The following is a 14,214-nucleotide window of genomic DNA, read 5'->3' on the forward strand; positions in this document are numbered from 1 at the left end:
CGTTTGTAAGCTGATAAATTCCATAGGGAAGAGTTTTCTTTTCATCTGACACTACCTTCCCAATAAAGAGAGTATGTTGCTACTGGTACTATAAAAGAGCAATTTCTAGTAAAATTACATCTGTCACTATTTCTAATAGCGCTCTGCTTAAACGTGCACTTTAGATCAAAGTGTGATCTGTCATTTTTAGGATTCTACACGGACACTAACAGATTCAGGGCCATTTCAACATACACTAATGGGGCAAAGAGATCTCTTACTGGGGACTTCTCCAGAATATCAATTTAGTACACATAAATGATCCTACATTGTTGGCTTTGAACTGAAATACATCAACTGGACCAATCATGGTCCTGATTCAAATCCAAATCTTAGGGAATGGCATGTACAGCACTCCCAGTAACTCCAGTGAAAAGCACAGGGAGAAAAACAAAAGGCATTATTTTCAATCTTTAAAACATATAATAAGGCTGTTGTATTCTAGATGTGAAGCCAACTTTTGCACAAATTGCAAAAAGTTAAGACAAAAGTTAAATGCCCTTGCTTTCATATTCTCCTTTTGGATTTTTATAGGAAAAAAAGTTTAATTAACCTATCTTCTTAACAGAATCACTATTAAATCTTTTGGACAAGATATTACTTTTAAAAATCCATTGGGACTCCCAAACACAACTATTGCATCATACCATCATTCTCAGATGTGGCTGATTAGAAGGCACTGTCAGAGCCAAAGAACTGATGCTAATCCTACTGTATAAAAATTATACTCCGGCACACATGAACCATGTTATCCCTTTCTGTATTTTTTTATTTTATTTTATTTTAGATGGAGTTTCGCTCTTGTTTGCCCAGGCTGGATTGCAATGGCGCAATCTCGGCTCACTGCTACCTCTGCCTCCTGAGTTCAAGCAATTCTCCTGCCTCAGCCTCCCCAGTAGCTGGGATTACAGGCATGTGCCACCACACCCGGCTAATTTTGTATTTTTAGTAGAGACAGGGTTTCTCCATGTTGGTCAGGCTGGTCTCGAACTCCCGACCTCAGGTGATCAGCCCGCCTCGGCCTCCCAAAGTGCCTTTCTACATTTTAATAGTAGTGGCAGAAAACGGCAAATGCAAAATTTCAATCTGGCATAAGTACAGTCAAGAAGCACTGCAAACCATCCATGGTCAAAGTATACAACCATTATTGAAGATGCTCCAAATTGTAGTAATCAGGTCACTCTCACATGTGTGCTCATTAATTTTTCAACACCCATTAAGTGAGGGCCTACAGTGTGATAGGCACTGCTTTAGGTGCTGAGGATATAACAGGGAAAAAGACAAAATAATGTCCCTGCATTCATGTCTTACATTACAATGGGGAAATACAGACATAAAGAAGTAAATAACTGAAGAGAAAATATTTTAGGGCTCACGAGTCATATGGTCTCTGTCACAGCTACTTAACTTTGCCATTATAGTCAGAAAGCTGCATAAGTAATACATAAATGAATGGGCTCACTGCGTTTCAATAAAACTTCATTTACAAAAACAGCCGGTGTTTGGTTTCCCAAACCCCAGTCTAGAGTACACCCTGCAAGATCATCTGATTCTCATTCTATGGGACCTATTTTACAACTCTGCAAATTGTAGGTAACTGGAAGCAATGCAAAATAATTGTCTATAGACATGCAAATGAATTACGTCTGGTGGACAGTTTATACCTTTGGAAAAGGCCCAAAATAGTCCAAAATAGACCACTTTGTGTTTACTTGCACATTCCCAATTCAATATAACTTTATTCCATGTAAATTTGTCCTTTTTTATACTTTTCCTTTTAAAAGTTAAATTAAAATTTTACCTTTTGATTTAATCATAGGCCTGGTTCCCTCATTTAATTTACAGGTTAAATTAAAATGTGAAATTTTTAAAATTTTAAATATTATTTTAAAAAATAATAGAAACAATGTCTTGGTATGTTGCCCAGGTTAGTCTGAAACTCCTGTGCTCAAGTGATCCTCCCACCTTAGCCTCCTAAAGTGCTGGGATTACAGGTGTGAGCCACCACACTAGGCCTAAATTAAAAATTTTAACATGTATTTATTTCATATCTATATGAGAATCATGATTTCATGTTTTGGGGAAGTTATCTTTTAGTAGTTTTGGAGGTCTCACTACGATACCTGATGGACTCACCTGTCAGAACCAGGAAAACTTCCTCATCAGAGTGTACCATACTTGGACTTCTTAAATCCAAGCACAGTTTTCCTTGGCTCGCAGGGGTGAATCCAAAGGAACAGAACTTGGCTGTGTCTGTCTTTCTTTTTTATTTTATTTATTTATTCAGTTACTGTTTTGAGACAAGGTCTCACCATGTTGCCCAAGCTAGATTTGAACTGGGCTCAAATGATTCTCCACTCCTGAGTAGCTGGGATTACAGGTGGGTGCTGCAGCAAAAAGCTCTAATTTTAAATGTCTTATCTAATAATGATTATCTAATATATAATTGATATATTAACAATACATTAATATACCATAACATTGGTACTAATTATATATTGACATATTAATATACAGCCCATAAGTTATTCCCCATTTATGGTAGCAGTGGCTGGGGATTTGGTTTAACAGTCTGACCATTTGGTCAGATCTTTATAAATAGATTAATGCTTTATAGAGATATATTCTCTGTTGAGTGAGAAGAAAACAGAGAATCTGATTCTTTAGTCTCTTTCTGCTTTTCTATTATGTAAGACCTTTCAAGTTGTAAGCAAACTAATGAGCCACTGGAAGGTTTTAAGCAGAAGAGTGACACAATCTGATTTATATTTGTTTTGTTTATATATATGTGTGTGTGTGTGTGTGTGTGTGTGTGTATAATTATTATTTTAAGCAATAGGGTCTTGCTCTGTCACCCAGGCTGCAGTGCAGCAGCATGGTCATAGCTTACTGTAGCCTCAAACTCCTGGGCTCAAAGGATCCTCCTGCCTCAGCATCCCAAGTAGCTGGAACTACAGGCACACGCCACCACACCTGGTTAATTTTTAAAACTTTTTGTGGAAATGGGGTCTCACTATGTTGCCCAGGCTTGTTTCAAACTCCTGGACTCAAGCAATCCTCTTGCCTCAGCCACCCAAAGCACTAGTATTACAGGTGTGAGCCACCGCACTGAGCCTGTTTTATTTATATTTTTAATATTTTAAATCAGTCTGGCTGTTACATGGAAAACAGGTTACAAGAGAGACAAAAGCAGAAGCAGAAAGATCAGTTATGGCCATTACAGTAATCCAGAGGCCTGATGGAAGGGAAGCACTGAGAAATGGCTGGATGTGCAACAAAATCTGCAAAAACAGCCAATGGACTGGATGAGGAGGCATGAAGTGCAGAGGAGAGGAAACAAGGATGGTTCCTGTGCTCTGAGCCTAGACAGCCGAGTGAGCAACAACAGGGCTTCAGCTGAAATGGAGACCCTGGCAGGTGGGGTGCAGGTGGGGAGCTGGATCAGAAGTTCTCATGTAGACACATTAAACAGGATGTGCTGTTAGACATCCAAGTGAAGAAGCCGAGTAGACTGGTGGATACGTACCTCTGTAGCTCAGAGGGAAGGCTGGAGAGGGAAAACTGGATGTCATTAACACACAGCTGTTACATAAAGCCTGGGCATAAACAAGCTCCCTGGGAGATAACATAAATAAAGCAGAGACAAGGACTAAGTCCTAGGGCTCACTAGCATTCAGAGATAAGGGGAGAGAGGCAAGATCCGAAGTCTAGGATGTTATCAGGAGGAGGAGGAGCCAGTGAAGACTGAAAAGAGGTAACTCGATGAAAGAAGGAATCCCAGCGGAATGTGGCCTTCTAGAAGTTGGGCACAGAGTTTTAAGGAAGGCTGGTCAACTGTGTTTCTAAATACCACTTGGAGATAAAGTAAAATGATCTGCATATGAGATGTATGTTCAAGCAGAAAGGGAGGCTGACTGTACACATGTCTGTCCAGGAAAAGCAACACAGGCTGAGTAGCCTTTTTCTAAAACGCTTGAGATCAGAAGGGTTTTAAATTTTTTATTTATTTATTTATTTATTTATTTTTTGCTTTTGGAATACTTGTATAAAAATAATGAGATATCTTGGGATGAGACCCAAGTCTAAACATGAAATTCATTTATATTTCATATACACTTGATACACACAGACTGAAGGTAATTTTATATCTTTAAACATTTTATATTTTTAATAATTTTTGGCAGGAAACAAACTTTAGGTTAAGTCCTCATGTTTAGATTTTCCATTTGTGGAGTCATGTTGGCACTCAAAAGGGTTTTAAATTTTGGAGCGTTTGCATTTCAGATTTTTGGATTATAGAGGCTCAACCTCTGCCTTCTCCGTTGGCCAACATTCTCTCTGCTGTTCTCTCGTTTCCAGAGATTGTGGGACAAATATTGTCATTCACTATTTTGCCCTAGATATGTGCTATGATCTTAAGACAAAGAAAACCCCAAGTCTCCAACCCTGCAATTCAAATTTAAGATGAAGGTGGGGGAGATTTTCACAAATCTACATATAATATCTACATAGAAGAAGGGGGCTCATAAAATATCTATATAAAGAAAGAGACTGATACGAAGTGCCTGACCTTTGACTTAGGGAAAATGCTCAGGAAGCCACCGAACCCTGCTGCCTTCCTTCAGAGAGCTTAGTCACAGATCTGTCTATCATCACCCCTTCGCCTAGATGGTAAGCTCACAAGGGCGCTGAGTGTACAATAGAGAATATGTCGGTTTTCTTCACCAACATATTCCTGCAGCCTAGCACCCTACTCAGTATATCCTTACTGAACAAATACAAGACTTGTTGGTCTCCTACATTTACTTTTATAATATAGGAAGACAAAATAAAAATATTAATAGATAAAAAAGCAAAACACTCATCCATCTAGGAATTTCATTTATTTTTTATTTTTTTTAAGACAGAGTCTGTGTCACCCAGGCTGGAGTGCGGTGGCACGACCTCAGCTCACTGCAACCTCTGCCTCCCGGACTCAAGTTATTCTCACGCCTCAGTCTCCTAAGTAGCTGGGATTATAGGTGTGTGCCAAAGCATGCCCAGCTACTTTTTTGTATTTTAATAGAAACAGGTTTTCGCCTTGTTGGCCAGGCTAGTCTCGAGCTCCTGGCCTCAAGTGATCCACCCGCCTCGGCCTCCCAAAGTGCTGGGATTACAGGTATGAGCCACTATGCCTGGCCTATCTAGGAATTTTTGACACTTATTTTCAAGATATTGTCAAATCTACTATTAAACTAAAACAACATATACTCTGGATAGCTGATAAAATATGGCATCTTTGGCTGGGCACGGTGGCTCACACCTGTAATCCCAATCCCAACACTCTAGGAGGCCGAGGCAGGAAGACTGCTTGAGCCCAGGAGTTGGAGACCAGCCTGGGCAACATGGTGAAACCCTGTCTCTACAAAAAAACAGAAACAAAAAACAAACAAACAAAATTAGCTGGGTGTGGCTGCATATACCTGTAGTCCCAGATACTTGGGAGGCTGAGGTAGGAAAATCACCTGAGCCCAGAAAGTTGTGAGGCTGCAGTGAGCCATGATCACAGCAATGCACTATACCCTGGGAGACAGAGTGAGACCCTGTATTTAAAAAAAAAAAAAAAAAAAGATATTTTCTTAATGAAGCTGAGGAGTAAGGTTGTGTTCTTAAGACTTTGGAAAATTATGCCAAAACACACCAGAATAGTAACGTTTCAAATACTGAACTTGAAAAAAGATACCATCTATGAAGAAGGTCACATAGGGATGATTAAAAAGTATCCACAAGTACCTCTCTAATAGACAACAGTCATTGACATAGTCATGGAGTTTAGAACTAGACTAACAAATTCAATTCACCACAGACAGAAGTTAAAATTGTTTGCACCTAAATTTGTTTTTGTCACAAAACCCCTTAGAGGCTGGGTGTGGTAGCTCACAACTGTAATCCTAGTACCTTGGGAGGCCCAGGCAGGTGGATCACTTGAGGCCAGGAGTTCGAGACCAGCCTGGTCAACACAGCAAAACCCCATCTCTACTAAAAATACAAAAATTATCCAGGTGTGGTGGTGCACACCTGTAATCCCAGCTACTTGAGAGGCTGAGGTAAGAGAATCGCTTGACCCAGGAGGCGGAGGTTTACTGTACTACTGCACTCTAGCCTGGGCCACAGAGCAAGACTCTGTCTCAAAAAACAAAACAAAACAAAACAAAACAAAACAAACAAACAAAAAAAAAAACACACTAAAACCAAAACCTTTACAGAAACAAATCCGATAAAAGACTACAATATCTGTTTTTATTTCTTCATTGAGCAAGAAAAAAAGTCTGCCAGACTCCAAATATCCATATTTACTAAAAAAATTTCCACGCCATTTCCCTAAAACTGACTTCCCAATGCTATAATGATTTCAAAAGGATCTCCCTGACAACCCCTAAAACTCTGCAGCACGTACTGCTTTGTCATCTTTATAGGTGCAGGAGCACAGATGTCTGCCCTAGCCCAGCGACTGAAGCCCCGAGGAGATACCAGCGTTGAACCCTGCGATGGCATCAGAAGGCCTCAGCTCCGCGGGGAGGGTGCTACCCACTCAGCTGACAGGCTTACAAGCATTCACTAAACAACCTTTTATTACATTCCAAAAATTTTGGCTTCTAAAACATTCGTGCATTTCCTTTGGTTTGCATGCCTCTGTGAAGTTGTGTTGTGTGTATTTTTGAGGTCTTATGCTTCTTAACACATAGTCTCCTCTATTTGCAAAGACAGAGCATTGTGGGTTTACGAATTGCTGGATAAGTTCAGTGCTATTCTGAACAGATGCAGAAGCACTAGTGCAAGTTAGAAGGATTCTTCATGTTTTTAACACTGCCTCATTTGCAGGCTCCAAGAGTACTTTCCAAGTTTTAAATTAAATGGTAAACGTTAAAATATTTAATCAATGTTTTATTTTAAATAGTCAAAATATTTTAACAGAAATAATATAGGAGTTTTTTCCTAAGAAAATGTTTGAAAATAAAATACAGGTGCAGTGGCTCACACCTGTAATCCCAACATTTTGGGAGGCCAATGTGGGAGGATCGCTTGAGGCCAGGAGTTTGAGACCAGCCTTGGCAACACAGCGAGATCCTCTCTCTACAAAAAAAACAGCATAAAAATTAGCTGGGCTTGGTGGCACATGCATGTAGTCCTACCTACTCACAAAGCTGAGGCGGGAGGATGCTGGAGCCCCAAAGGATGAAGCTGCAGTGAGTTATGATCACGTCACTGCACTCTAGTCAGGGTGACAGCGAGACCCTGTCTCATTCAAAAATAACATAACATAACATAACATATAACATAAAATAAAATAAAATAAATAAAATCAAATAAAATTAAAAAGTACCTAACTGCCATTCTTGAAAGCTGGGTGCAGTGATGTATTTATTCTTTATAACATCTTAAATATTGACATTTAAAAAAGGAAAAAAAAAAAAACAAAGCACATATCCTTATAGTTGAATTTCCTTTTTTTTTTTTTTGAGATGGTGTCTCACCCTGTCACCCAGGCTGGAGTACAATGGCGTGATCTTGGCTCACTGCAACCTCCACTTCCCGGGTTCAAGCAATTCTCCTGCCTCAGCCTCTCAAGTAGCCGGGATTATAGGCACCTACAACGACTCCCGGCTAATTTTTTTGTCTCTTTAGTAGAGAAGGGATTTCACCATGTTGGCCAGGCTGGTCTCAAACTCCTGAACTAGTGATCTGCCCGCCTTGGCCTCCCAAAGTGCTGGGATTACAGGCGTTTGAGCCACCGTGCCTGGCCTACTTTTTTTTTTTTTTTTTTGAGACAGAGTCTTGCTCCGTTGCCCAGAGTGGAGTGCACTGGTGCAGTCTTGGCTCACTGCAACCTCTGCCTCCCAGGTTCAAGCGATTCTCCTGCCTCAGCCTCATGAGTAGGACTACAGACACGCACCACCACGCTGGTTAATTTTTGTACTTTTAGTAGAGACGGTTTCACTATGTTGACCAGGTTGGTCTCAAACTCCTGTCCTTAAGTGATCTGCCCATCTCAGCCTCCCAAAGTGCTAGGATTACAGGCGTGAGCCACCACGCCCGGCCAACTGAATTACTTTTATTCTTCTAAATCAAACAGCTTCCCAAACAAATAGTTTTCCTCCTACATTTTCCCTCAAGTTTACACATCCACATTACCAAGCAGCAAGCAATCACTTGGGCCCCAACCACCACCACCAAGCAATGAGTGGCTGCAGGAACGCCCTGATATGCTAGGGGCTCGGAGCTCAGGAGCATTTCCAACAGAAACACCATTAAGCACAAAGGCTGGGTTTTGGGTTGTGTGCCATAGGGGACTTGGATTCCCTCTGGAGTCTACATCGTTGCCAAGGATGTTAATTATAAAGAACTAACCTGAGATTAAATTATGTTTCAGAGGAAAAACCAAGCTTGAAAAACTATTCTTGGCATTAGTCTCTGAAGCTGCAGATGAATTAGACCCTGAAGCAAACAAACAAACAAAACAATAGAACCTGGTCTCTGACTGAAAAGCAGAAACAAAAACAAAAGGAAAGCACTGAGAAAACGGGACAGGGGCTGGAGACAACCCATTTGGTCTCAAAGGACAAGCTGGCTACAGAGATATCTAAGTGCCAGAAGGTGGTGTATCAGGAACGGCATTAGTTTATAAAGATCTCAATGACTCAAGAAAGATGGTATCAGACAAAAAGGCAAAAATTAACAAGCTAAAAGAACACTAAGTTGCCTTCATCTTCAGCATGCCCCAAAGAGGGAGGGAAAAAGTTTTCAAACCTGATTTATAAGATGTTAATACAAATCACAGTGCAGGCCTCCTAAACTTGGCATGGGTCATACATTAAACACACATTTCTCTGGTTCTATAGCCTCAAATGAACCTTCGTGCCAAATGTTAGCTTGGTAAGTTTGATAAAATCTTATGAAAAATGGCAGGCTTTCAGACCCTTGGGCTCTCTCTTTGCTTTGAAGGAGTATTACAAAGAGCAGTTTCCAAGTAAAGACAAGTGGTGCTATAAAATATCACTCAGTACTGTGGGAGCAGGGCAGAAAGGTAGGTCAGAAAGGAACACTGAAGTCCAAGTTTCAGCATAAGGCTTCGCTTAGCAAAAGCAACTTCTGCTCACACTGTCTCCATATGCAGCTCACCTAGGAGAGGGCTCTCTGGATTTTTTTTCGCAGCTTTCTGTTAAATCTCAGGTACAAAAGTTGAAACTAAAAAGGTCTTACAAGATAAGCTAACATTTGTCAAGAAGGCAGTTTCTCATCACCTGGCCATGATCCGGCCCCTCACACTTCACACTTCTTACTTCTTATCACCAGCCCCTCACACTTCACACTTCTCATCACTAGCCCCTCACACTCATGCTAATTAAAGTCACCATTACTTGGAACAAAAACGCCCACCTGAAGAAACCGATCCAGAGAATCAGAAGTAAACAGTGGGTCTCTTACAGTTCTAAGATAATAGACACGTCATAAACCAGCCAATGACATATAATAGAGATAACTAAAAATGTTTTAGGTAATTTCAGTACCTTAGAATTAATATTTCCAAGGTTAACTGCAGAAACCAGGTATCAATTTGTATATAAAATACAACTTCAGGACTCATGCCTGTAATCCCAGCACTTTGGGAGGCCAAGGCAGGTGGATCACTTGAGGCTAGGAGTTCAAGACCAGTCTGGCCTGGTGAAACCCTGTCTCTACCAAAAACACAAAAATCAGGGCCAGGTGCGGTGGCTCACGCCTATAATCCCAGCACTTTAGGACGCCGAGGCAGGTAGATCACATGAGGTCAGGAGTTTGAGACCAGCTTGATCAACATGGTGAAACCCCGTACTAAAAAAAAAAAAGAAAATTAGCTGGGCATGGTGGCACATGCCTGCAATCCCAGCTACTCAGGAGGCTGAGGCAGGAGAATTGCTTGAATCTGGGAGGCAGAGGCTGCAGTGAGCCAAGATTATGTCACTACACTCCAGCCTGGGCAACAAAAACTCTGTCTCAAAAAAAAACAAAATTAAAACTTAAAAAAAAAAATACAACTTCACACACATAACATCACAAATATAACTGAAAAACAATACATCCAAATATGAATGGTAGTTACAGTATTATCAAGAGGGAATAGCTAGTTTTTATTTTTGTATACTTTGTAATCCACTTAGAATAAACAGGAATATGCATACATTGTTTGCATAAATGAAAAAGTTGTTTTGCTTTCTTTAAAAGATCATTTTATAAAATGCAGAAAATACCAAAGGGAAAACAATTTTTAATATTCTCCTGCCTCTTTCTGGATATCGTCATCCACACATTTGCCCAAGCAAAACCTGGGGTGTCATCCTTGGTTCTTTCCTGTTCCTTACTTCCCACATCCATCAATTCCAAGTCTCTTATAACCATAACAACTCTTCCAATTCTATTTCTATCCCCATGGCCACCATCCTCATACAGGTTTGTAAGGTGGCCTCACTGCAACCATCCTCAGGACTGCCCCTCCCCACTTCTCTACAATGCAGCTCTCCAGCCCACACCTCCTCCTCTACTAGGCAGACCTCTCGAAGCAGCACTCCACACTGAGGGTGCTTTTCACCTGCCCACTAGTTGATTCTATCTACTTTTGACATGTGGAAGGGATCTAAGATCCAAGGCATGGACAGGCACTTGCTGTCCATGTTGCTGCAGTGATCAAAACACAATAAGCACTTCTAAGAGGAAGATGAAAGAGATCTTTCTCATGATGAAAAGGATAGGGGCAAGCTGATTTATTCTGCCTCTCCTGACAACCTTCCCCAAAGGGGCAGAAACTGGGAGAAAACTATGTAATGCTGATCTGAGGGCAGCATTTCCTGTGATCTATACAGCTCTCAATCAATGAACACCTCTGAAACATGCCACTGGGCAATTCAAGGATGAATCCTGTGCAAGTACTGCCTACCAGATTAGACTTCTCTCACGTTATCCCAGAACCCCAAAGAGCCACAACTACTAGAAAGAGAGCCTGGCACAGGTAACGCAGGTGCCATCATCTCTCCTGTGGGCTGCCACAGCCTGTGCTTGTTGTGTCCAGACTAGAGCCTGTTTAATGAATTCCCCTGTGGCAGCAAAAGTAATCTTTTCAAACACAGGTCTGATCCTATCACACCCCTGCTTACAACTCTGCCAGGACTCCCTGCCCTACATCCCCACAGCTGGCTCACAAGACCCCTTCTAATCTGGTTTTCTACCTGCCCCCCAACTCGAATGCTCAGTCATGGGAGGTACTTGCTCCCTCAACTCTGCACCCACTCTACTGTCAAGATCCTATCCCAGGTCTACTGCCCGACCTGGGAATGTCGACTGAAAAGGAAAAGAAAAAAATCCTTCTCCCATTGGGCACCTCACTCCACCCCACCCCTTCACCCAGTCTACGCAGCCATCCTCAGGTCCCTCCTTCAAAGTCTGTCCCTCTGGGAAGTTTTTCCTGAGTGCCAACCACACTTCTCATCAGCTCCCGGGCCCTCAATGGGTACAGGTTCTCTCCTAAGGGCTCCCACCACAGTACCCTGGTAGCATTCCTCACACTGAAAGGCAACTGCCTACTTTATTGTTGGATTCTGAACAGTAACTCCTCAAGGTGAAGGGCAGTACCCTGGCGGCTGTAATACTGCCAGCATACAGCATCGTTCCCGACACACAGCTGATGTAGTCCATAATATGTATTAACAAGTGAATACAAGGAAAGATGGATAAGTTGATAGGAATATGACTGCAGTATCTGTGAGAGTCCAGGGAAAAAGGAACAAATGGTAACTTAGGAAAACCAAAATGCTTCCTGTTTGAATGGCCTTCATTTTACTACCAACCAACCAAAGTATCTCTAAGTGCTTTCAACTACACATCAGTAACCACGGAATCAACAGCAAGTAGCATGCTTTTTTTGTGTGTGAAAATACATAACTGAGCAATTTTTTTTTTTTTTGAGACAGAGTCTTGCTCTGTCGCCCAGGCTGGAGTGCAGCGGCGCGATCTCGGATCACTGCAAGCTCCGCCTCCTGGGTTCACGCCATTCTCCTGCCTCAGCCTCCCGAGTAGCTGGGACTACAGGAGCCCGCCACCACGCCCAGCACATTTTTTTGTATTTGTAGTAGAGACGGGGTTTCACTGTGTTAGCCAGGATGGTCTCGATCTCCTGACCTCGTGATCCGCCCACCTCGGCCTCCCAAAGTGCTGGGATTACAGGCGTGAGCCACCACGTCCGATCCATAACTGAGCAATTTTAAAAAGACTATCATAGACAGGAAGAATTTTCATACCTGGGAGATGATAGTGGTGACAGAGAGTTCACCTCCCTCAAATTCTGATCTTCAGTACGCCTCACTCAACTCTCTTCTCAAATCTCAGGTAAGGGAGATATCTGCTGAGTATAAAGTAATCTAATGCCAACTTACACTATGTGTTTTTCTGCTTATGAAATCATATTTCCTTGTTTCATTTCTACTATAAACTTAAAGGGAAGGGTGGGGAGCTTTTGGTTATCTAAGAGAAGAATTATTTCAGGAGGGAAAAAATAGGTTATTTTTTTTTTTTTGCAAACTACATGTCATCCCTGATCAGGATGATCTATGATAATTTATTTTATATGTGACTTATTTTTAAAAGAAACAAACAAACTAGAGTGAGATGACTTGAAGAGTAATAGACTTTTTAGAATTAGACCTCCAGATCACTAACAGCTGAAAGTTTAAGATTCGGAAATACTTGGAAACAAAAAATAAATGCAAATCAGAAGAATAAATACTAATTTCTAACGTCTATTTTAACATGATATTAAACAGTTTCCATAAAAGAACGTTTGAGCATGAACTGACGAGCTCCAGAAAGCAAATTCAACCCACAAGTGAGTCCACTGTATGTAATGTACATAGCCACATGTAGACCCAGGTTCCTCAATACACCCGATTTAAAAAGTATTTGGCCGGGAGTGGTGGCTCACACCTGTAATCCCAGCACTTTGGAAGGCCCAGGCAAGAGGATCACTTGAGGTCAGGAGTTCAAGACCACCCTGGCCAACATGGCAAAACCCATCTCTACTAAAAATACAAAAATTAGCCGGGTGTGGTAGCGTGCACCTGTAATCCCAGCTACAGGACGTTGAGGTAGGAGAATCACTTGAACCCAGGAGGCAGACATTGCAGTGGGTTGAGATTGCGCCACTGCACCCCAGCCTCGGTGACCACCAGACTCCGTCTCAAAAACTTAAATAAATAATAAAAGTATCTTTGCTTGTCCTATTTTACTGAAATGCCTCTTTGTATTACTTACTGGAATGTAATAGATGCCCATCTTGGGGTTTCACTGGCCGTCAGAAGCATGCCTAAAATAAACACAGTGAAAAGGTCAACGCATAGGAAAAGAAAGTACCCTTTTCTATTTGCTTTCCATTCTGAAATGCCTGCGGAGCTTCTGTTAATCACTGAACCAAAAGTAGAGTATTTCCCACAAAATGTCACAACAAATTCCTAACTTTTGCAAAACAAATTCAAATTTTGCAGAACAAATTTGCTTTGCTTTTGCAAAGCAAATTCCTAACTTTTATAAAACTGACTGCAAAACAAAATGTCTACATTTTGTTATAGTCTACACCAGAAAGTCCTACAGGGACTCTAACAGTCCTGACTACAGCACAGTCACTCCCTCCCAGGGAATTATAACAGACTGAACCAACCAGCCGGTTAATAACTGAGTCTCCTTAGGATCAGCATATAAGAAAGCAAAACTGAAGAAAGAGATAACTTTCTGGCATTCAATAAATGACTCCCTATAACCCCAGGAGCAACCTATAAATACATTATTATTTGGTACTAAACTACTTAGTATCAAAGTATTCAAATGTCTCAGTTTTGTTCCCTTTTCTCTGCCATTTTTGCGACACACTCCTTCCCCAAGTGTTCTGAAGCAGCTCCAACATGGGAATATGCAAATATCAAAACTCCTCAGAACCCCTGCTCAGGACCAGACCACTGCACTTTAAATAAAACTGAAACCAGCAAGCCTTTGGCCAGTCCTTCATAGCCATCTAGACACTTCCACATACATTATCTTAGTGAACATGCAACAACCCTCTAAAAGAAGATATATCACAGCCCTATGTTATTGATCAGAAAAAGAAAGCTCAGAGGG

General features: G+C 41.3%; 1 protein-coding gene and 1 long non-coding RNA gene across 4 annotated transcripts in view; one reads left to right on the top strand and one right to left on the bottom strand.

Moving 5' to 3' along the window:
• NOL10 (nucleolar protein 10) overlaps positions 1-14,214 on the bottom strand; it is a 117,696-nt gene that overhangs the window by 57,835 nt on the left and 45,647 nt on the right. Inside the window, 2 exon segments of the mRNA XM_017853853.1 lie at positions 13,357-13,385; positions 13,388-13,408. Of these exon segments, the coding sequence (XP_017709342.1) occupies positions 13,357-13,385; positions 13,388-13,408 (50 nt within the window).
• LOC108516404 (uncharacterized) overlaps positions 1-14,214 on the top strand; it is a 77,818-nt gene that overhangs the window by 40,402 nt on the left and 23,202 nt on the right. Inside the window, exon 6 of one of the 3 annotated variants that reach the window (XR_001881816.1) lies at positions 6,495-6,636. The exons of the other annotated variants lie outside the window; for them this stretch is intronic. This is a non-coding gene — a long non-coding RNA (uncharacterized LOC108516404). Of the gene's footprint in view, positions 1-6,494; positions 6,637-14,214 lie in introns of those variants that run through there. 3 annotated transcript variants of the gene reach the window in all.

This window comes from Rhinopithecus bieti, unplaced genomic scaffold (assembly GCF_001698545.2).
Source record: "Rhinopithecus bieti isolate Rb0 unplaced genomic scaffold, ASM169854v2 scaffold_1530, whole genome shotgun sequence".
NCBI classification, from domain to species: Eukaryota; Metazoa; Chordata; class Mammalia; order Primates; family Cercopithecidae; genus Rhinopithecus; species Rhinopithecus bieti.